At 39.3% G+C, this 22,477-nt stretch overlaps 3 protein-coding genes across 6 annotated transcripts; 2 read left to right on the top strand and 1 right to left on the bottom strand.

The window, feature by feature from the left end:
* Positions 1 to 127: 127 nt before the first annotated feature.
* LOC103982734 (pentatricopeptide repeat-containing protein At1g73400, mitochondrial) lies at positions 128 to 2,520 on the bottom strand. Of its 3 annotated transcripts, none has more exons than XM_065106247.1 (3): positions 2,412 to 2,520; positions 673 to 2,176; positions 128 to 511 (listed from the first exon to the last, which is right to left on the bottom strand). In XM_065106247.1, exon 2 carries the CDS (start codon positions 2,125 to 2,127, stop codon positions 727 to 729), a length of 1,401 nt encoding a protein of 466 aa, XP_064962319.1. In that variant the 5' UTR covers positions 2,128 to 2,176; positions 2,412 to 2,520; the 3' UTR covers positions 128 to 511; positions 673 to 726. The 3 variants fall into 3 exon arrangements, with proteins under 3 accessions (XP_064962319.1, XP_018680654.1, XP_009398008.2); XM_018825109.2 differs by having other exon boundaries at positions 2,293 to 2,466; XM_009399733.3 differs by having other exon boundaries at positions 673 to 2,505.
* Positions 2,521 to 7,707: 5,187 nt separating this feature from the next.
* LOC135611018 (alcohol dehydrogenase-like 6) lies at positions 7,708 to 12,319 on the top strand. Its single transcript, XM_065106250.1, has 10 exons — positions 7,708 to 7,846; positions 7,957 to 8,093; positions 8,170 to 8,216; positions 8,308 to 8,630; positions 10,023 to 10,105; positions 10,203 to 10,278; positions 10,346 to 10,407; positions 11,379 to 11,474; positions 11,549 to 11,710; positions 11,878 to 12,319. Exons 1-10 carry the CDS (start codon positions 7,804 to 7,806, stop codon positions 11,992 to 11,994), a joined length of 1,146 nt encoding a protein of 381 aa, XP_064962322.1. The 5' UTR covers positions 7,708 to 7,803; the 3' UTR covers positions 11,995 to 12,319.
* A 2,724-nt stretch (positions 12,320 to 15,043) lies between these two features.
* LOC103982732 (cytochrome P450 86B1-like) lies at positions 15,044 to 22,059 on the top strand. 2 transcript variants are annotated; one of them, XM_018824572.2, is made up of 3 exons: positions 15,044 to 15,370; positions 18,889 to 20,612; positions 21,487 to 22,059. In XM_018824572.2, the coding sequence occupies exons 2-3, from the start codon at positions 19,383 to 19,385 to the stop codon at positions 21,859 to 21,861; spliced, it is 1,605 nt and encodes a 534-aa protein (XP_018680117.2). In that variant the 5' UTR covers positions 15,044 to 15,370; positions 18,889 to 19,382; the 3' UTR covers positions 21,862 to 22,059. The 2 variants fall into 2 exon arrangements, with proteins under 2 accessions (XP_018680117.2, XP_064962323.1); XM_065106251.1 differs by having other exon boundaries at positions 15,260 to 15,370; positions 19,117 to 20,612.
* Positions 22,060 to 22,477: the final 418 nt, after the last annotated feature.

A 22,477-nucleotide genomic window follows, 5' to 3' on the forward strand; every position in this document is an offset into this window, starting at 1 on the left:
AGTAAAAAACCAACATGCTTTAAATTCTGTCACCGGTATGAGAATCATTAATAATTACATAAGACCTATTTTCCTATGGATATAGAAATTGTTCCAGAGCATTCGTCAATTAATTGTGAAAACCATATTGTATACATAGTTTTACCATTCTATCAAAAGCAATAAGCATGAGAAAATAAAACATTTACATTCTTCCTTTGCCGCACCTCCATTGTTTTTACTTTAATGGGCTAATTTTCCCATTCCCATTCAAGAAAATTGAAAAACAGACATTTTGATATGAAGACTCTTAATTTTACTCTTACTTTTCCTCGCTAGTATTAAATACACAGTCACTTCGTCTTTTTAAAGAACAAAACTAGCAATAGGAGATTTGCCCATCAAGTATGCCCGAACCTTAAATCCACAAACCTTATCGCTTGTTTGCTTCATGTTTATTTGCACTTTGTCTGGTTTTGCAACGGTGGCTGAAATTGGCCTCACCAACAGCATCACTTAGTTCAGTACTATTCTGAAGGATAGAAAAGAGAGTGAATATTAGTCTGGCATGACCATGTTCGACTTTCCAATACATAACGCTGGTGTATTAACATTAATTAGTACTGTTAGCAATTTGTAAGTCGGTATAACCAAAGGAATTGGAGAAGCACACAATATAGAAAATGGTGGAACCTTTAGATTGACACAAGGCAAAAGAACAAGTCATTGATCCTGAGATTTGCATAATCATATCCTCCTCATGCTGATTCTCTTCTTCTTCTGACTTACTGCAAAACGCCTAGCCATGGCAACATTATAGAACTTCCTCATGTGCTCTGAGAGCCGATGGATGGCATTAAGATTTCCTATTTCTGATAGCCGCAACAAAATAGCTTCAAACCTTGAATATGACAGCTTAATCCCACGGTCTATAATCTCATCCAAGAGGAAACATGCATCCTGTGCTCTGCAACAGCTAAGCAACCCATCAATCATTATACCATATGTATCTGCAACTCGAGCACATCCTCTATTGTCCATCTCCTCCCATATGTGGATTGCCCTATCAGGTTCATTCATCTCAAAGAACATTGTCATTAACATATTATAAGTGTGAATGCTAGGCTCACAACCAGCATCTATCATCTTCTCACATAGCCTTAAAGCTTCTTCAGCCTTCTTGAGCTTGCAAAGTACCTTGAGAAAGCAGTTATAGGTAAGAATGTCAGGTCTAAAACCTGTCTCGGCCATCTCCTCCAAGATCTTATGAGCTGCATCATCCTTTCCAGCCAAACACATGCCTTCAATCATTTGTTTATAAGTTGAAACATCAGGAAGGCAACCAATTTTTCTCATATCAGCGAGGAGTCTAAAACACTCATCCAACTGATCAAATTTTGCAAGACCTACGATCATAATAGCATAAGTCTTGGCAGTTGGTGAAGATATGGTCGAACCTTTAGTTCTCATAAAACTGAAAAGCTCTCTTGCTTCTGACAGCATCCCGGCACTGCAGAAGGAATCAATTGCAGCATTATATGCAAAATTCTCAGGAGTGTGACCCATCTGAATCATTTCCTCGAGCACCTTTATTGCGGCTTTCGGGTTCCTCACTCTGCACCACCCAAAGAACATAATGTTATACGTCTCCGCATTTGGTGCGACCTTGCTCTTCAATCGGTGAAACATGGTATCTGCTTCCTTAACCAGGCTACACTTGCAGAGGGAATCCAATAGCAAGTTAAGTGCATCGGTCTCGGGTGGAGTCTTCATCTTAATTCTCCTCTTCTTCGCGAATTTCCTGAGATGGGTCAAGTGCTTCTCCGTGTACACCCTCAAGATAGTCAACAAAGCACCGATGGGCACCGATTTCTTGCCGCTCCTCTTCATGTGGTCCAAGATATCGCAGACGACACCAAATTGCTTGTCCTTGTATCTTGTGCTGGACAATACGTCGATCATGAAGTTGTATGTCGGAGGCTCGTGGGCGTACCCATCTTGATGGCCTGCCCAGGCGAAGAACCCGAAGGCCAACTTCTCGTCGTAGCGCAGCATGTGCAAGACCTCGTTCACCAGCTCGGTGGTCAGCTCGATGCCCAGCACATCGAGAGCAGCTCCCAAGCTTTCGCCGGAGCCTGAGGCGGACATTATGGCTTCGTATACTTTGCTCGAAGCAGAGCCCACGCGGCCATCTCCACTACCATCGATTGATGTGCGATTACCGGATGCATCCGAAACAAGCGATTCAGTAGAAGATGAGGAATAGAGGGACTTGAATGAGATATAAATATCAGTTCTAGGTGAAAGAATCACATCGCCAAGCAAATTACGACGGCAGGAACAACTCGATTCCCCAAGATGACGCTGGTGATGAATCTGTGACGAGGAAATGCGAGCAAAAGGGATCGAATTTGAGGGATTCGGTCTCGTACCAAGATTTTTACGGAAGATCCAACATCTAATCGAAGCCGGAATGGATCGGTGCGATCTCATTTACGGCCACCGCTTCACAGGAACCCAATTAACTCTAGGGTTTATGGAGCTTGAAGGAACACCCGGCCGGTGTCGCCGCTACTAACGATTGTTTTGTGACAGTTTCGGACGAAAGACGTCGGTGTAACGGTTTCGGCGCGATCGTTTCACAGTCGCTACAGGTGGGACCACGAAATCAACGGCTGTGGCTGCTTGGATGGCTACATATGATGCAGATAACAATCCAATGGATGGGCATAGTTTGTGATGCTAATATTCTTTTATTAATCTTTTATTTAGCATAAGATCACAACATAATGCCTTATTTTGAATAGGTATTTTTCTCTTTAGTTATCTTGTAAAAAATCCAGAGAAATGTATAGTTGAGTTTTCTCTGAGAATTTATAGTTATATTAATATGAGATTTTGAATATTTCCTGTTCCGATTAAGTACTGAACCATACAACATTATTTTTTTATTATTATTATCTTATTCAATGATATGGATGATACAGATCGATAAATTACTGAAATCAACATCGAATTGGCTTTTAAAACCTTAAAATGATGAATCAAAAGATAAACAAACAGCAATTGTGATTTGGGATGGAACAAAAAAACAAAAAAGAATTAGAAGACAAGAAATGGCAACAGTTAAGCAGATGTCTGCAGATAAACACTCCAATCATCAAGAAGAAGCTTCCTCTTATCATTCTTTGAGCAATTTTAAGAGAACCAGAGGCATGTGACAATAATGGAGCAGATATATGCAGAATTAACACTTGATGGATCCACAATTGGCCTCATCACACCTTCCTTTGAGAAAATTTATTGGTACAACAGGCATGTCTATTGTAAATTTGTACTGAAAAGCTAAGATATCACTCTACAAAATTTCATCTCTTGGATCTTTCTATTTCATTTTTCGCCTATTTACCATCAAGATGTTCTTTTGGATGCCCAAAACAGGTTTATCTAGGAAATGATAACAGCTATATCAAGCAAAAGTTGCGCAACTGTCCTGTCCTTGTTTCATAAACTTCAGGTGCCTTGTTTTTATACTTCAAGCAGTAGATGGTGACTCTTCACAGTGACCTTCCAAAACAGAATCATCAACCATCTTCTTCATTGATTCAACGTCATCAATCTCAGAAAGTGTGTGCATGCGAAGAGTGTCTACATCATCGCTGCAAGGAGCAAAATAATGTCAAAAACTTTGAAAGTGAATGAAGTGGAACACATATATGCATGTGGGAAGTAGCCATACTCTGTAACACCAAATATTTCCTTAACAATAAGTGAGCTGTCTCTTGAGCAGAACTCTGGAAGCTGGACAAAGGTGCAAATTTAGGTACCAGCTTAGGTTAGCATAGCTTTTTAGAACTGGTAAACCGGTATACTAAAACCATACAAAAGAAAATCAATTTGTGCTTGAGGTTTCTAGCAAGAATCCATGTGAGTCATCAGTTAAGGCCAATATGGACTTATTAAACAACAGAGCTAAGACTAACTCACAAATTGGAAGAAACCGAAGAATGTAAAAGATGCGAGAAAAAGAAAATAAAAAATGACCAATTTCATATATTAAAAGTAAATGTAAAAGACGTTTGAGAATTTTTCCCCTTTAGGTCAGATGAGAAATTTGATATTCTCAAACACACTATTATATTCATGAGTAACGAACCGTAGACAGGTAGAAAATTTTCCCAAATAATGCTTGAACAGCGAGCTTTCACTTGAAACCATTCTCTGTGAAACCTGATAGGTCCATTACAGCAGGCCCCGGAAGGGATAAACATGGATAACTGAAATTTGAGAACATAAAGAAAGTCTTCTTTTGCTAGTTAAATAAGTTTTACGACTCCATGGGATTTCCTCATAGATGCATTTTGCACTATGATAATAGCACATTAACAGAATTAAATATTAAAACCAAATATTAAGAAAGGTTTTACACTCAAATCGATGCATGTCTCTGTTATTATTTTACCTACCTAAATAGAGATATTAAATTAAATTAACCATAAAATAAACTACATATCAACACAGTCAAACAAAGAGAACTAGGACTGTTAAAGATTATATATCGCTCAACCTAAATAGGTGAACAGAAGAGAGTTGGATAGCCTACAGTAAGGACTTCCCAATTTAGTTCTGATTGAAATTGTCTATGGTTAAGTAATCGAAATCATGGACTTGGGTGCCATGTTACATGGCATACTAACTGGCTTTTGGCATTGTATGAATAGGGGTCTGACACGGTTATTATTGTGCCATGTACTGGCATGAGTATTAGTCCACATTCTACATACCAGCACAGGTAGCAGCAAGAACTTTTGTTTGTTCATTACAAGTATGGTAAGTAAAACAGAATACATCAGGCACCATAATCTATGCTTGAATGACTACAAACAAATATCTATAATTTATTTGGAATTCCAAAGAAAACAAATATAAAACCAGTTACTATGGTGTTATGACCTCTACCATAATTCATCAGAATGTGTAACCAAATAGTCACATAATTCATCATGTGATAAATGATAGAAGGAATTCAGCATGAAACCCAAGTTTGGGTATTTGCAACAAAGATGTCAGAATTGTCAATCATATTTATCACCATATTATTTGTTAGTATAGCAAGATTAAAGAATTCCAACTTGCCTATTTACTCTTAAAGGGTTTAAAAAAAGGAAATAAAAGATCAAGTTGCAAAGGAAAAAAGACAAGTAAACACAAAGAAAGTACAGAACAATGCAGTACAAAGTTACCCAAATTTCAGGAAGTTGCCATAGGAAGCATCCTTCAAGTGGGTAACACTACCAAGTAGGAAACAATACAGGTACAATCACACAAAAGAAGAACTAAGGTAGTGACAGCACCTTTATCTTTAACAGTTCGTCTTGAGACCTCATTTAAAATTTCTGCAACTTGAGCATCTTCCAACAGTGATGATTTTCTAAGATGTATGAGATCTACAACCAGGTCAGTGTTGAAGGGCTTTTCATTCAAAGCATATCGAATGTACTTTCTTAAAATATCTTCCATGCTGAAACCCGTCTGAATACAGATATAAAGGGGACTTAATAACTTTCAATGATCCAAAACTTTACATACTTGATAAACCATACTCAAGAAAATGATCTGCTAAACCATTTTACTTTTCTTTTACATTACCAATCACATTGACAAGTACAGTAGAAGAGATGTGGTCACACAATAAAAAGCCTCATGTACACTAAACAGCGCGCTGAAATAATTGATCAGCAAAGTGGCAACTTTACTGTTAGATCCTATAGAAATTTGAAAACTAAAAAATTATTGAATTTTAGAAATATACAGTAAAAAATGTAAATTTTTCTCTGAGATGTACAGGATTACTTGTTTTGATGTAGATGTACATCATTCTAAATGCATAAATATCTCAATTATCAAAACCAACAGTGAGTTGTCTCTTGTTTGATGTATCATGGAGCATTAAAAATGGGTCTAGGTGTCTTCTTCATTGGTCTACTGTATTCAGGTGCCAAATTTTATCACTGAAGTGAGATTGGAGAACTTAATATAGATAGTAAAAAACAGTTTTCCTTTTGGTTGTTATTTCTAGTGAATTGATAGCTGCACTTAAGTAGATTTTCATCACTGAAGCAAGAATTGAAAACTTAGTAGGAGGTTTAACCGCTTCCCAAGAATGGTTTTGATTTTATTTATTGAATTCTCTTATAATACAGCACTTGGGTTTAATTTACACCTTTTCCTAGTGATGCTTGTGTTTTCATTCATGAAGGAATGTTAAAAGATAGTCCTTAGTTCATCACATGGAAGAAAATATATTGAAGAAACCACGTTTACTCAAGAAGAAGAGAAAAGTGGAGTAAATTTAAAGGCTATAGCATTCTTGATCAAAAATTTTCACTTAATCTAGCATCTACAATGATTCCCTTGAACAACAATTAGTGTTTTGAACATATTTCCTTCTGAAAATTTAATAGAAGCTACTGATCTGCAACAGCGAAATTTGACTTAAATCTCAAAATCCTCTAAATACTTAGATACCATGACAAATGAGACCTGGTTGCAACACTGAATTCAGAAGATTCTATTACAAGATTTATGGTTATTACATGGCAAATAACTCCATATTTTCTTGTCTATTAGAAACTTCAGCAAGGATTCTTAATTGGCATTAGAAAACATGATCACACTTGATTCTGCATCATATTTAACATACCTCATTGCCACAACAATGGTTTGACAACAATAAAGGCATAATAAAATAGACAAAAATTTCTTAATTTGAATGGAAGAAGATCCAAGATATGATGAATCTCTCAAATTTGTGAATGTATTGTAATATAACAAAGAACAAAAGCCATACATTTAGATAGGAAAGGTTTAAAGCATATTACACAACGAAAAATACATGTTACACAAGGGAAAAGGATCAAAAGCGATTGTACTGATTCCTCGAGTCAATTGCCAACATACAACCTGGCAACATTAACGTAGTCGCTTTCTGCAACTACATTAATACTATCGGCCCGGGTAGGTTGCATGTATAAAAATATCTCAGCAAACTTTACTGCTATCTGCCTCAAACCATCGGTATCAATTGAAGCCTTTCACTGATAAAATTTTCTCAACTATCCAATCATATTGTCTAGTTAACCTCCCTGTAATCTAAGCAGATAATTAACTCCCGCAAATAACCATCAAGGTATATCTGATCAAACAGAGGCAAAAACATATAGCAAGTACCTTTTGCATAAGATCTTTGAGAGCGGAGTTGTTTACTTCATCCTTGCCCTTCAGAAAGAACTCATCTATCGAGTTTAACAAGAAAACGTTCTTATTTACCTGCAATAAAACACCTGATTGAAACAATGCAAGGGAAACACAAGCCAAAAGGTTCCTGAATCAAAAGGAATGCAAGAACGGAGGCGTACCAATCTCTTGCGCTGTGCTCTAGGCGAAGTGAACTTCCTCAGGGCCTTCACAAAGCCAATTACGAAAGACAAACCCATCCACGCCACAGGCGCCGCGAGAAGGCACGGAAGTTTGCTCGGTCCGACCTTGGGGCCGGGAATGGCTTGGTCACGGTCCCAGTGAACTCCAGGAGATCGAGGGCCTTCTCCTGGATCCAGACCCGACCCGCAATTCTAATGATGTGATCCGGATCCGGGTCCGGGTCCGGGTCCAATTTCGCTCCGTCACCTACCGCCCCTCACCTACTCACCAACCCCCTCACCTCACCGTCCCCGCAACGAGCTTTGGGACGCTCTTTAAACGATCCACCTTTGACTTCATCAGGACAAGCCTTTGGGTTCGGTGAGATCTCTCCAAGCTGCGAGAATGTCCTCCTCGATCAAATCTGCTGGCGTCATCACGTGCAAAGGTTCACCATCATCGTGATAATATGCTTTCGAAACGCCTTCGATCGCTCCTCTGTCGCTTTGATCGCTCGCCTTTTCCTTGATTCCTCTGTTCTGGTCTTTGGATTGTCAGCTGCGGTGGCATGGGGACCAGAGCAACCACTGGTGCTGGAGGAGGTGGAGGTCGACCCGCCGAAGGCGTCGGAGATCCGCGTGAAGGTGGCCTGCACTTCCCTCTGCCGCAGCGACCTCACCCAGTGGCAATCTCAGGTCGGTAAATCCACCCGATCGTTCTTGGTGTGTGTCTTCCGAGCACTGCTCATGTTCTTGCTTGTGCCGGTTGCAGGCGCAGCCCGATCTTTTCCCTCGCATCTTCGGCCACGAGGCTTCCGGGTTCGTATTCTCTCTCAATCTCAGTCCTATTCGCTCAGCAACCATGAATCGCACGATGTGATGTTCGGTTGTGAACGCTTAACTTGGGCAGGATTGTGGAGAGTGTAGGAGAGGGCGTGACGGAGTTCAAGGAGGGGGATCATGTGCTCACGGTGTTCATCGGAGAATGCCAGAGCTGCAAACACTGCACGTCTGGGAAGAGTAACATGTGCCAGAAGCTGGGGTTAGAGAGGAGGGGCGTCATGCACAGCGACCAGAAGACTCGGTTCCGGGTGAACGGGAGGCCTATTTACCATTACTGCGCCGTGTCGAGCTTCAGCGAGTACACGGTGGTGCACTCTGGTTGTGCTGTCAAGATTAGCCCCAGCGTGAGGATGGATAGGGCATGCCTTCTTAGTTGCGGCGTGGCTGCAGGTAAACTCCGGCATCCCGTGCTGTTTCTTCTTGTGGCTTCGTTTGCATCTGTGATATTCTCATTGTCGCACCTAATCTAAAACACGGATGCTGTATATTGAATTGATAGAAAGATTTGGTTGCATTAAATTTGCCTAATTGTTCCCTTTATTGAAATCTTTCCACTATGTCATGTCGCAAGATTCACAAACCAACAATGTTTTCATTAGCATGACCATTAACTTAACACAGTTCATTCTTCTTTAGACCAGTTTATGCAGTGGAACCCTGTGTCATAAATTAAAGAGATAAAATAGATCTGAATGATATGTATCAATACGGATACCCACATATAAACATTGGATGCCAGCTTCAAAAATATACACTAGAAGATGTGAAAATTGGCTAGAACCAGTACCATTTTTTTCAGGAAACTGTAAGGTTTTATTGCTGATTAAAAGAAAACAAATTAATAGATGGTTGTTCAAGCAAGCAGAAAAAGGAAAAGAAATTACTGCTCTAGAAGAACTAGGGTGCTGATATTGGCACAAATGCTCTCCTTTTGAATAGGCACTAAGTTTTTACAAATTTCGTTTAGGATGTCAGGTAAAAGCTTTTCTCTTCTTATGTCCTTTTCATTTCTCTTTCTTTACCTCTTCTGGGTCATGCCACTCATAGGCCTGTGCCAGTGTGGCAAATGAACAGTCACATGGACAGAAATAGTGAAATAGCTCATCAGTCTGAGTGATACCACTTGAGGTCACTTATAACTAAATCAAAACCTGACTTGCTGACCCTTAAAACCAATGGAACCTTATACAGACTATAAATTTGGCTAAAAGAAAGCTGATGCAAAGGACTCTTTTTAATCTAAAGCAGAGTAAAGGAAATGATGATATAGAAAAGCTGAAAAAGGTCTTAAATTTAATCTCAGTTTAAATCCAACTACTTGTGCTTTTAGTATCATTAGTTATTGATTATAGCCAAGAATTGTCTGATTTCTTGGGAACTTTTTTGCGCATGACCCATATAATTTCTCTCACATGAGTTGTCATCGTTTAGAAAATCTTGATCTGGAAATTGCATCTGTAAATTGTAATTAATATTTTAGTCAGTGTATCATATGAATATCATTTTTTGTCTTTTCCTTTTTTGTGTGTCCATTCATTGTCATGATGAATGCTTATGGTTTTTTTCTCTGGTCACTACTGAGTCTCATCTTGCTCATACTGATTCCGTCCATTAGTCAATGTATCATATGAATATCATTTTTGTCTTTTTCTTTTATGTGTCCATTCGTTGTCATGATGAATGCTTATGGTTTTTTTCTCTGGTCACTACTGAGTCTCATCTTGCTGATACTAATTCCGTCCAATTGATTTTGATGTCATTTGAACTATAATTACATTTTAGGCATCGGAGCTGCTTGGAATGTTGCTGATATATCAAAAGGTTCAACTGTAGTAATTTTTGGTCTTGGCACTGTTGGCCTTTCAGTAAGTCCCATGACAGATTCAGCACTGGTCTCTGGACTTGTCAAATACATTAGTCTTTTCCGAGTCAAATGCATTCAATTATATCATCCTTCATCAGGTAGCACAAGCTGCCAAATCAAGAGGGGCTTCTCGGATAATCGGAGTGGACATAAATCCAGAAAAATATGAAAAAGGTATTATATGGCTGCTGGCTTAAATGTATTGCTTGCAGTTGTTAAATGTCTTCTGTTCTTGGTGCAGGAAAGGCTTTTGGTGTAACCGAATATATCAATCCGGATGAGTGCAAAGAGCCTATTCAGCAGGTATCATCTGCAAGCTAAGTGACAAATTTGCAGATTCTGTAAGGGAATACAGATTCATCATACAGCTAATGCATTGATCTGTTTCGAAGAATGGAAAGAACTCTCTGATGATGACTGCAACTGATAAAGGTGCAGAAAGACGATCAAGTGACAAGGAAATAGAAACATAAAGAGTTGTTTGAAGTGAGTGAAAGGAAGTAGAAAAATAAACAAAGAGACCATATGAGCCAGCTGGAACTTAGATATCCATACTATTTTATTTTGCCCCTGGTGCCTAATCATAGTTCTCTAGAAGTCATTTAGCTCTCTCCAATATTAAAGTGGTTGATGGTCTCTGATATTTACTTTACAGTGCCCAAAAATATCCTCTCATTACCAGAACTTTGCAGTGCCAGGAAAATCTTTTAAGTAAATTATTTAGTTATACCGTATATTTAGTAAATATTATATATATATATATATATATTCGGTTAGTTATCTGACACTGCTTGATTTTGACCCTCAATCATAATAGCATCCTTAAGTTAAGATATGACGTAATCGTATGAAAAGTCTTCTTTCCATGTATCTGGCAAAAGAAGTTCGTTTTGTTTATTTGTGTGTATTATTTGGTAAAGAGATCTGATTTTGTATGGTTTATTAAAAAATTAATTATTATTCTTTTGATTATGGATTTAATATATAAGAAAAAGATGGTCAGTTTATTAGGCTCCTACTTATGCAAAAGTTCAAAGAGGTCGAACTGCACACAGGAACATGCAGTGAAGCCACTAAATCTCTTGACTTCAACTACTAAACAGTTCCTGCATAACATTCTTGATGGCATTTAACTGTCTTAGTAAGATAGGTGTGCTGTTTGCTTGTGACTACCTAATATTTGATACTAACAATATGTACCTTAATACCCCAGATTTAGATAATTCTGAGATAGGTTAATGGGAATTCATTGACAGCCATGTTTTTTTTTTCAGGTTATTAAACAGATCACTGATGGAGGGGCAGATTATTCTTTTGAATGTGTTGGCGACACTAGTATAGTATCAACAGCCTTACAATCATGCTGTGATGTAATTCTCATCCTTTATTGTCTGAAGTTACACATGTTCTGTGCTGTAAATGTTTGACATGTTTTAACTTACAGGGTTGGGGAATGACTGTGACTCTAGGTGTACCAAAAACCAACCCTGTGGTTTCAACTCATTATGCTTTTCTTCTCATGGGAAGAACTTTGAAGGGTTCTTTATTTGGAGGATGGAAACCGAAGTCTGAGCTTCCATTGTTAGTCGACAAATATATGAAAGGCGTAAGTTTCTGATATCATTTAAGGAAAAGTTTCGGTAGCAAGGTTATCTTACTAGTTGGTAATGTGTTTCTTTTACCAAGGTAGTTTCTTTGGCATTGTTTTTCTTCTAAAAGTTTTGGTAGCAAGTGTTCATTGTTTGAATTTGTTGCTAAAATAACTTACTACAGGAAATCCAATTGGACGAACTTGTTACACATGATATAACATTTGCAAATATTAATGAGGCATTCAGCCTGATGAGAGAAGGGAAATGCTTGCGTTGTGTGATTCATATGCCAAAGTAATTGTCGGTATGATAGTATGCAGGTATGTCTCAATCCTTTAGGTATCCATTTGTTTTAATTTTCCAATAACTCGAAGTCATCGATCTGTGTGATTCATATGCTGATGAACTAGTCATCTTGTTGTTCATCATATTTCTCTTTTCTACTTGAAGTTGTTCTTGTCTGGTAAAAAGTATCTCTTGTTGCAACATTATTCAATGATTCCCCTTCAAATTATCCTCATAACCTGATTCTGCCTCCTGGTTTTGTCATTTGTAAATTAAACTGGTAATGCCCATCTCCAATCTGGAATGGGAAATAATTGCTGCCTTTCACAGTGGATTTAGTTCTGGTAAATTTTTTTAGATTGTTTATGAAAACACAGCTTCTGAGCTACCAGTAGATTAAGCTCTGTTGACTATCGATGTCCATCCTCATCTTGTATGTGCTCTGTGTTGATGGCAAGTACATCAGAGAATGGTGCAAAGAGATGAAAGCCCTCCACATTTTTCTCACTGATTCTTCCTTTTATTTCCCGTGAATTCCACATTCTTTAGTTAAAGGAGTGGGTTTTGGTCTCGCTTCTCTATTCTCTGCTCCAAGATAAGACTGCGTGTATTGCTTCTCTATTCCCTACTCTAAGATAAGACTTTACTTCCCTTCCTGATTGACGATAATGGCAGTGAATAAAACTTCTCCTTTAACGAGTCTTCCATCTCTCTTTTTTTATATATCCATGTCGAAATTAACATGCCAACAAGAAGAGCAATAGGAGCTTTGGCCACCTCAACTTGAGGTCAAGCAATCCATCTAATAGATTAGTAGTGAGGCAATCATCATCTTCGTCGTAGATGTTGTGATAGTCATTATCATTTGTGTCAACACTAACGTATTTGTCGAGTCGTGAAAGAGTCGTAGATACATATGTCGAGTGGTCTTTTCGTCATTTAATAATTGCATCGATGTAATTATGTTGACGTCGACATAGATGCAAAGCGACATTGTTCGTTATCACTAATTGAAATGTTAAAGTTATTTTTTTATTATTTGTTTTTATATTTTTATTGATAAAATCGATGACGTTAAAGTAAATAGATTTATATATTTTATTTTATAATTAAAAAATATCAATATAATTTTTAATTTAAAAACCGAAATACTGACAATAGTTAACAACTAATTAGCCCTCGAATGGGGCTCTTAAGCTGATTGGTCACGTAAAAATTACGACAACCTGACATGGCTGTCACGGGTGAGCAATAAGTGAACTGGATATCAACGGTGAGCGATAAGCAGTCGTGGCCTAAGTCACCATAGGACGATTTCGACGCTGCTGTACCTTTCTGTGGCAAGGCAGCTGTCACTTCTTTTATCGGAACGACATGAAGTGTCTCCGGGGGATCGCAAGTAGTTGGAGTCCCGACATTAATGAGCCACCTGTTTGTGCTGACAAAGCCACCTAGAAATAAGGCAACTGCTCTTCCTGACACGCCACCTGTACCATTTTAAAAAAAATGCTGATGTGGCACGTGATCTGCATGCCAAGTTGGAAAATAATAATATGGGGGAAATGAGTTGAGGGGATTAAAATCGGTTCAGTTTCTTTCGATAAAAAAACTTCTAATTAGTTGTGCGCTCCCCATCAAAAACATTAAATTTTAACTTTAGTCATGTAATTGAAATCAAAGCAAAGGAGCCTTTGGCCTTTTTTTTCTACTTTTCTTTTGTTTCGTTAGATGGAAGAAGGCATATATATAAATTCTAAAAATTATAATAATACATAATTATTATTATTATTTTCAAAAAATAAGCGGCTATTAAGATCTTCATCTTCAAAAAGTATTAGGATCAAATCTTGTATTCACTATTTATTTTATCATTTGCAACAACAAAAAAAGAAAGAAAAATCATCACCTTGTTTAACGAGATCAAAATGCACTTGGAGATGATATGATCCGATGTTCACTTGGACAAGATTCTCTTGGGAATTACCATGACATCCTGCAGTTGTATCATGATACAGATGCTGAGGAGGATATGAGTACTGTGTTCCTCTTTGTTCTTTGTTGCTAATCGATTGATGTGCCCTGATGCCTCCCATCAACGTTAAGGGCATCAGAAGTCCGGATTCCCCTCTCGGCCATGGCATTTCGTGATCCGGGCCGGTATCAGTCACCACTTGTCGAAGTGATAGAGTCATGCACCGGTTGTGATCAAGACTAATGCCTATATATATTGATTATATAGATCTATTCATTGCAGGATGGTAGGAGGATATGACTGTCTTCCTCTTTGCTCTCTGTTGCTACCGATCTACCCTAATGCCTCCCATCACTGTTCAAGGGCATATCATAGGACTAGATTGCACTCTCAGGCACGGCTTTTGTTGTTCCCTGCCGGTGTTGGTCGCTAGCTACGTGGTAATCTGATATCTTCACACACTGATGCGTATATATACTGATCGTTTAGATCTATTCATTCTTATCTCCAAGAACATAAAAAAGAAAACGATAGAGCCATTAATTACTGCTAACTTCTCGTACATAGTTGGGTTTGTACTATTAATCGGCAAGCTTGAAATGATTCCGTTCACTACTGCAGGCTGAGAATGCAGTGCTTAAAGCCTTGAGGTGCGTAAAGCATCAAGTCCTTCAATCAAGAAGGGGAAGGGGGAAGGCCGAGCAAACCATAAGTAGATTTATCTTCTGGGGTTTGATTCAGGAGTCATGGCGTCAGAGGAGAGAAGATACATGCAAAGGAGGAGTACGTGGAGAATAATTTCCACAGAGAGAACTTCCGCACATCATCTCTCTTACTCGCTACTCTCTTGCAGGTTCAGATCCTTTTCTCCATCTCTTTCATTTCGTTTCCAGAAAACACATTGAAGACACGAGGCCTTCTGATCTCAGGATCTCATGGCATCTTGTCACGCATTCATTTCTCTGCACATCATCTTCAATCATGCAGAAATCAGTCGAGTTCTCCAACACCAACTTCTCCTTCCCTTGTCACATTGGTTTTATGTATGCGTCACTTCATTCTTTTTCTACTAACGAGTACTTCTCTCCCTGTCTTCTTGCTTTCATCTACCACCAAACCCTAATTATCTCTGGTCTCTTTAACACATGGATAGCTGGCTGTTCTCCTGTTAAAAAGAAGATGCAGATCATCTAACACCAAATTGAATGTCTCATGAAAGCAGGCATTCAGCTGAGCAACTTGCGTGGGCTGTGAAATGAATCAAGTCGACGAGGGGGCCAGTGGCATCGACGAGGTACAGCATCAAGGAGATGAGACTCGGGCTAAAGGAGGAAGAAGAACTGGGGAGGGTTTGCTACTACAAGGAGCAGGTGGTGGCTTACAACCTTTCCTATGCCAATCACACAGTCAGTATCAGGTTTTCGTCTCGAGTTATCCCTTGCTCTTAGTTTAGCCAATTGCAAGTCATCTTGGCTCTTACGTTAATCATACAGAAGCATGGCATCAAGCTCATCTCCTCATGTTTCATCCATCGGACTAGTGTTCGCCCTCAAGAACATCCATTAGCGTCTCTTCTTATTCACTAAGCAAAAAATAATGAGAGCTTGTTCGGAGAAGAAGACTCTTGAAGACACCAGCTTTTCTAGGATATGAGATTTTAATCTAAAGCCCTCAAGAACACCAGCTATCCTTTCCAAAATGAAAGCATTAGAAAGGGGATGAATCCACACTAAATCACATACTTTGTAGAACATGTTAGAAAGGGATTACTTCTATTTGTTTGAAACAGTAAGATTTTAGTGTCACAAATTTTAATGTGGATTAACTCCATTTTCATTTGAATAGTAGCATACTTAACCCATAAGGAAGGGATCAATTTGATATATGCATGTTAGTAATAATTAGTGAGAGATTGATGGTGGATAGTTGAAGTATTAGAAACAAATAAAAACTAATATTAAGCTATAAAAATAGAGAGAAAGCTAAAAAAATTCCATGTCATTTGTTTTTCAATCTAGTAATTTTTTATTTTTTTGTACGGATTTTCATTCTACCCACCTTGGCATAGCATTTTAATGAAGATTTGATTTTGCTAGCACATGGATATACGAGGATAGTGTGATTATGTAAAGAAAGAAGTGATTGGAAAAAATAGAAAATTACCGCCACAAATAAAAACAAATAAAAACTAATATTAAGCTATAAAAATAGAGAGAAAGCTAAAAAAATTCCATGTCATTTGTTTTTCAATCTAGTAATTTTTTATTTTTTTTTACGGATTTTCATTCTACCCACCTTGGCATAGCATTTTAATGAAGATTTGATTTTGCTCGCACAAAGGCATGGATATATGAGGATAGTGTGATTATGTAAAGAAAGAGTGACTTGGAAAAAATAGAAAATTACCAACACATAATTTTCTATACCTAAATTTTTGGCTTAACTAATTAATCGTGATACATTATTCTTAAAGTTTTCCAAACAAATCTTTTTTTTTTCTTTTCAAATCGAAAACCGAGTTATATTGGTTCAAAAACACACTCACAAGAAGTAGGCGTTGAAGCTAGATGATAGAAGATGAAGATAAAGAATTTAAGGAAGACCTAAAGCGAAAGAATACAAGTTGATAGATTATGACTAAAATATCATCTAAAATTGAAAATATCAAAAGAATACAAGTTGATAGAATCAAATATCATCTAAAATCAATAGATCATGCATCACCAAGTGGAAGTGGCTTAAGCCTAACCTCTCTTGAGAAGAGGTTTTAAGAATACAAGTGGATAGGTTATGACTCATCTAATGCTTAGGCTTTTAGATGGAATGATACTGATAAAAAAGTTAAAAGTGCTCTCTTAGTCATCAATTCCCAAGTAGAAACACAGAGACATCAATAGCTCAAAACCACAAGGTATAAATGTCATTGACTGGATATTGCATGCGATCTTGATCTTGAGCTTCCATTACATCCAAGATGTATGTTGCTACATCAGCCTGGTGGCTCTGTTTAGGCCTCATGAACCATGAAATAACCAACAGTATTAAGGAGAGTAGATGGGCCTAATCGAAACTAAGCATCGACATTTAGGCATCCTTCCTCTTCATGGAGCTTATCATCTCAATGTGGCCTATCCACCTCCCCAGTCAGTAGGATTGGTTGGTCCATCAATGTTCTCCTGCCTGCAATAGGGCTGGTGTCATGTAAACTGCACCCCAATTATATTGCTAACCCACTCTCAAATGCTTCCGGGTTTGAGAAAAGGAGAGTCGTCATTGAAGATCTAACATCCAATCTTGTCTGTGCATCCTTAATTTTTCCTTGCCTACAATTCAATCCTCTTTCAGTTTTTTGATGCACACTTCTTCTTATTATTACTTCCTTTTCCTGACTATTTTCCTATTGTTTGTTTCCCTGCAAGCTAAAAAAAAAAAAAGATTGGCCTCAATCATTTCAGTAACGATATAAAAATAAATAAAGAAGTAATCTTATCGTGATACCAAAGGTTGAAACATTGTTCATTGTCAACTCCTGAGCACAGCTCTGCAGAAATCACTAAGAAAAAGAGGAAGAAACAGTTATTTGTTCAGGACGATAAAAAAAGACAGTATCAACAAGCATCTGTTGTGTGTGTAGTTTATAACATTACTTGTGCTTTTCTTTTTGCTCATAAGAGTATCCAAATTGACCAAATCGAACATCTTAGCAGCCTAAATGTTTGTGGTAAGTCATCATCATCATCATCATCATCATCATCATCATATTTCAGTCTGAAATATAGGCATTCTTTACTTGAATAGCAGCTTATGTCTTATCTACTGCTGTAAATGCGTAGTTTTCATGTGGAATGATTTTTTATCATCATGTTTGTGAGAAAAATATCTTTGCAGAATGTGTGATCTATTAATTGTGTGTGAACTAACCACCATAATGTCTCAGTAGTGTATAGAATTAGAAGCTAAAAAGGTAGAAAGATTCTGATTTCATTCTCATGAGCATATCTACTATAATCATGAGATTTTTTTTATAACGAACTTTTTTATTAGAAGTAGAAATAGCAGGCCGATCGACTAATGAACCTCTTAATAATTCTTTGATATAGTAGAAATTTTTAGAGGACGAGTCTTAGTATAATGGTAACGTTACGTCTTTACGATTTGACCGATCAAGGTTCCAGATACCTAATGCATAATATATATATATATATATATATATATATATATATATATATATATATATATATATATAATAAGATGGCATTGCACTTCTTCTACTCACATTCATTTGATAATTGAGTGTAAGGCGAATTTGTATGCATTTAGCATCTCTGCTAAATTCAGCTAAGGTAACACTTTCATGGATGACAGTGTGAAAGTTGTGTGGCTAAACATGTCATCCAAAACTATACTCCAAAGACATCAACATCCTCAACCGCTGTTGCCTGGTTAGGGAGTCGGGTCTCATTCTCTCTATTAAAGATATTTGATAGCCTCGGTTTGGGATGCATCGACAGCCTTCTCTCTTCCACAAAACCATCCCAACCTCCAGAATTAACAACAAGACTTCAATGGTGACTGCCCAACCATCTCGCAACCAAGAAACCCTCTCTAAACTGAAGCATTCCCAACAATACTGTAGCTATGGTTTGACTATCTTCTTCGAATCAATGCTGAGATGTGAAGCTTGGCGTTGCGTAAGCAATCTAATCTCTCTCGATATGTGCAAAGGGTTGCTCACACGTAGGCAACATTGACTCACTTGACAGTGTCAACCATCATCTACGTCAGCCTGAGGGTGATATTCGATTTTGATGACTCATCTCGCATCGATATGATTATCTATTTTCTAAAGGAAAAAAAAAAACTTGATTTCTTAAGAAAAGATGGTTTTATTATGAGGTGCATAAATTGTGAACTTGATCATCTACATGATTCCAGAATTTACATGGCTTACCAAGAAAACTTGGAAATGGGTGGTTCTCAATTAAAGCTAAAGAACTGGAGCTGTAGGAAACTACTACAACCTTTGAAAGGCAATGCATGAACTCTCAATTGTGTTTGACAACCTTCCCAATGCCACATAAAGTATCCATCCTCTCGACACCATTTTCATGCCGCGACAGCCTCACCCACCCCATCTTCATCGCTTCCTTTGCTGCCCCACAGGATTCTTCGCTCTACTGGTCAGATCAGGATTCCCTTTTCCAAGTACAGTGTCCAGCGATTGGCCTTAAAGAAGGCCGATATGTGAGCTTTTCAGGTTCCTACCAACATTTAATCTGTGGTGATTCTTAGTCATACCAATCGAACGGCTGGAGACGAAGGAAGGCAAGCCAAGGAACTCCCTACCTGCTCCCCCGTCCCCTATATGTACCGTTGATCTCGGCAGTGGTGCCATCAGAACGAACGGACTTCAACTAGAGGTCGACATCATGAACTCCGGCAACCAAACCACCCTCTTCTCCTACAGCTTCAATGCTTCCACCACCGCTAATGTGGAGATGGCTCGGATCTTGACGGAGATCCAGGTCTTGGAGCTCCTCTTTGCCATCTCCATATTTGTGACCATCCACTCGCTGAGGCAAGGGACGGTTCGTGGCCTTGCGGTGTGGCCGGTGGTCGGCATGTCGCCGTCCCTCCTCCTTGGCCTTCGCAAAGACATATATGAGTGGATCACCGGCATGGTCGACCGTCAGGGCGGCACGTTCATCTTCTGCGGCCCGTGGTTCACCAACCTTCACTGTGTCATCACCGCAGACCCTCGAAACTTGGAGCACATGCTCAAGACCAAGTTCTCTAACTATCCCAAGGGCGAGTACTTCCGCGACACGCTCCGGGATCTCCTGGGCGACGGCATCTTCAACGCCGACGACGAGACCTGGCGCGGGCAGCGCAAGACCGCCAGCCTCGAGTTTCACTCCGCGGCGTTCCGGTCCATGACGGTGCAATCCCTGTTGGAGCTCGTCCACTCGAGGCTCCTCCCGGTGCTGGCGGAGGCCCACGAGCACCGGAAGCCTTTCGATCTCCAGGACGTGCTCCTGCGACTGACCTTCGACAATGTGTGCATGATCGCCTTCGGCACCGACCCGGGCTGCCTGCGCCCGGGGCTGCCGGAGATACCTTTCGCCAAGGCCTTCGAGAACGCCACCGAGGCAGCCACCATACGCTTCCTGACTCCGACGTCCATATGGAAAGCTTTCCGCTACCTCGACTTCGGGATCGAGCGATGCCTCCGGCAGTCCATATACCGCGTAGACGAGTTCGCCTACGAGGTGATCCGGAGGAGGAAGAAGGAGCTCGCATCGGGCGAGCCAGAAAAATCAACCAGATCCGACATTCTGACGTCGTTCACGAAGCTAAGAGACGAAACCGGGAACCCATACTCCGACAAGTTCTTGAGAGACATATGCGTCAACTTCATACTCGCCGGCCGCGACACCTCGTCGGTGGCCTTGGCCTGGTTCTTCTGGCTGCTGAGCCAGCACCAGGAGGTGGAGGACAGAATCCTCAAAGAACTAAGGGAGATAATAGCTGAGAGGGAAGGAGAAGGAGAAGGTGAGTTGGTGTTCAAGCCAGAGGAAGTGAAGAAAATGGAGTATCTGCATGCAGCCTTGAGGGAGTCTCTCAGACTGTATCCTTCAGTGCCAGTGGACCACAAGGAGGTACGACTACTACTACAAGACATTATAATCTATATATGAAGTCTTATTTTACAGACGATATACATTGAAAGAATAGAGAATTCCGTACACCTATCGACGACAGAAAAGAAGCCAAAAATCGACTCTGACGGCTATGTCGATCGTCAACACACGCACATATATTTCTGCGTCTCTCGGTCTCACTTCTCGTCTCATTTTAGCTTAAAAGAAACGTATAAGGAAAAAGAACGAAAGCGATTAAAAGCTAATTAGTGTCCATCTTTGACTCTCAGAAGTTTTTGGTGACAGATTACAGTCGCGTGTCTATCACGAGAATTGAAGCTGGTCAAGTCAAGTCAAGTCAAAGGCCAGCCATAGTCATTGGATCTCTGGTTGGACGAGTAGATCAGCCGGTCAGACAAGATCAAAATTTTATTTTATTTTTTTGATAATTTTAAAATAAAACATGATTATCTATTTTTTTTTAAAAAAAATATAAATCATAAAAATTATTTTTAAAGAAAATATATTATAGTAAAAAAAAAAGAAGGACATACAAGAGATGAAAAAAAATGAGAAATATAGTAGAGTTTTTTTTTCTCTCTCTTTTATCAAAATTAGTAAAAATATTTTAATTTTTAAGACATAAATAATTTAAGATGCTGATTGATAGAGGCCAACCACAAATTAGACATGAGGAGTTGGCCTTTAAATCTGAACTTATTGACAGTGAAATATACCATGAATGATGACACTTGGAGAAGTCAACAAAACAGTCCATGCTTATCACTTCTATGTTTGTTGCACTCTCATAATAACTGCTGCATCTTCTCTATCTATCGATCTCTCTATCTATCAGTCTGTCTGTCCATGTAATGCAGCGTTGTGTGCACAGGTTGTGGAAGACGATGTGTTCCCTGATGGCACGGTGGTGAAGAAAGGAACAAAGGTGCTCTACGCGGTCTACGCCATGGGAAGACTGGAGAGTATATGGGGGAAGGACTGCAGGGACTACAAGCCGGAGCGGTGGCTCAGGAATGGGCGCTTGGTGAGCGAGTCAGCGTACAAGTTCCCGGCCTTCAACGGGGGGCTGCGGCTGTGCCTGGGGCGGGACTTCGCCTACTACCAGATGAAGTTCGTCGCCGCATCCATCCTGCACCGCTACCGGGTGGAGGTGGCGGCCGACCACCCCGTGGAGCCCAAGATAGCGCTCACCTTGTACATGAAGCACGGCCTGCTGGTCACCCTCCGCCGGAGAGACGAAGCTTAGCTCCCCGAGAAGTAAAAGAGTGGAGAAGACGAATTAAGCCAAGCTAATGGCGTAGTAGCTGTGCAAGTGTGAAAAGTATGTCGTAGTATTGGTGTGTTTCTGTGCGATCGATATTGGACGCGTGCAAGTATGAAAAGTATGCTGTAGTATCCCAAGATTGGAGTGACCGTGATAGCAAGAAGTATATCATATCTTTAATGTCTGTACTCCATTTAATATCTATCTATCTATCCTCGTTCAAACAAAGGGCTTTGGTGGTCATAATGGTTAATTAATTATTTACTGAAACCTACCATGCATCTCTTAGGCTTAGCACAGTCAAACAGAGAAACAATCACATAGTATTTCTCAGTATATGAAGTCAGAGCTAATGCGTTGGATCGAAATAATAGTCTAAATGAAGGGTTTTTGAAGGGTAAATAAACACAACCTTAAGAGTCTTATGAGGATGGATAATAGAGAATTTTGTATGGCACGGATGGGTAACTGTTGACATAACAAATAACAAAGGCTTTAAATGGTGTGTTCCCTTCGGTGTGTGCCATCCGTAGGTCAAAAGAAACGCAAGCATGGAAGCTGTGATCGTGACAAATCCCAATTAATGACCATCACCCCC

This window comes from Musa acuminata, chromosome BXJ2-4 (genome assembly GCF_036884655.1).
Source record: "Musa acuminata AAA Group cultivar baxijiao chromosome BXJ2-4, Cavendish_Baxijiao_AAA, whole genome shotgun sequence".
Lineage (NCBI taxonomy): Eukaryota > Viridiplantae > Streptophyta > Magnoliopsida > Zingiberales > Musaceae > Musa > Musa acuminata.

Excerpts from the sequence above, each read along its gene's own strand:
- LOC135611018 (XM_065106250.1), top strand. The coding sequence starts at position 7,804 with ATGTCCTCCTCGATCAAATCTGCTGGCGTCATCACGTGCAAAG. Across the intron at positions 7,847-7,956 it reads TGGCGTCATCACGTGCAAAG|CTGCGGTGGCATGGGGACCA; the intron begins GTTCACCATCAT and ends TTGGATTGTCAG. Across the intron at positions 10,106-10,202 it reads TTGGCACTGTTGGCCTTTCA|GTAGCACAAGCTGCCAAATC; the intron begins GTAAGTCCCATG and ends ATCCTTCATCAG.
- LOC103982732 (XM_018824572.2), top strand. The coding sequence starts at position 19,383 with ATGAACTCCGGCAACCAAACCACCCTCTTCTCCTACAGCTTCAATGCT. Across the intron at positions 20,613-21,486 it reads TGCCAGTGGACCACAAGGAG|GTTGTGGAAGACGATGTGTT; the intron begins GTACGACTACTA and ends TTGTGTGCACAG.
- LOC103982734 (XM_009399733.3), bottom strand. The coding sequence starts at position 2,472 with ATGAGATCGCACCGATCCATTCCGGCTTCGATTAGATGTTGGATCTTC.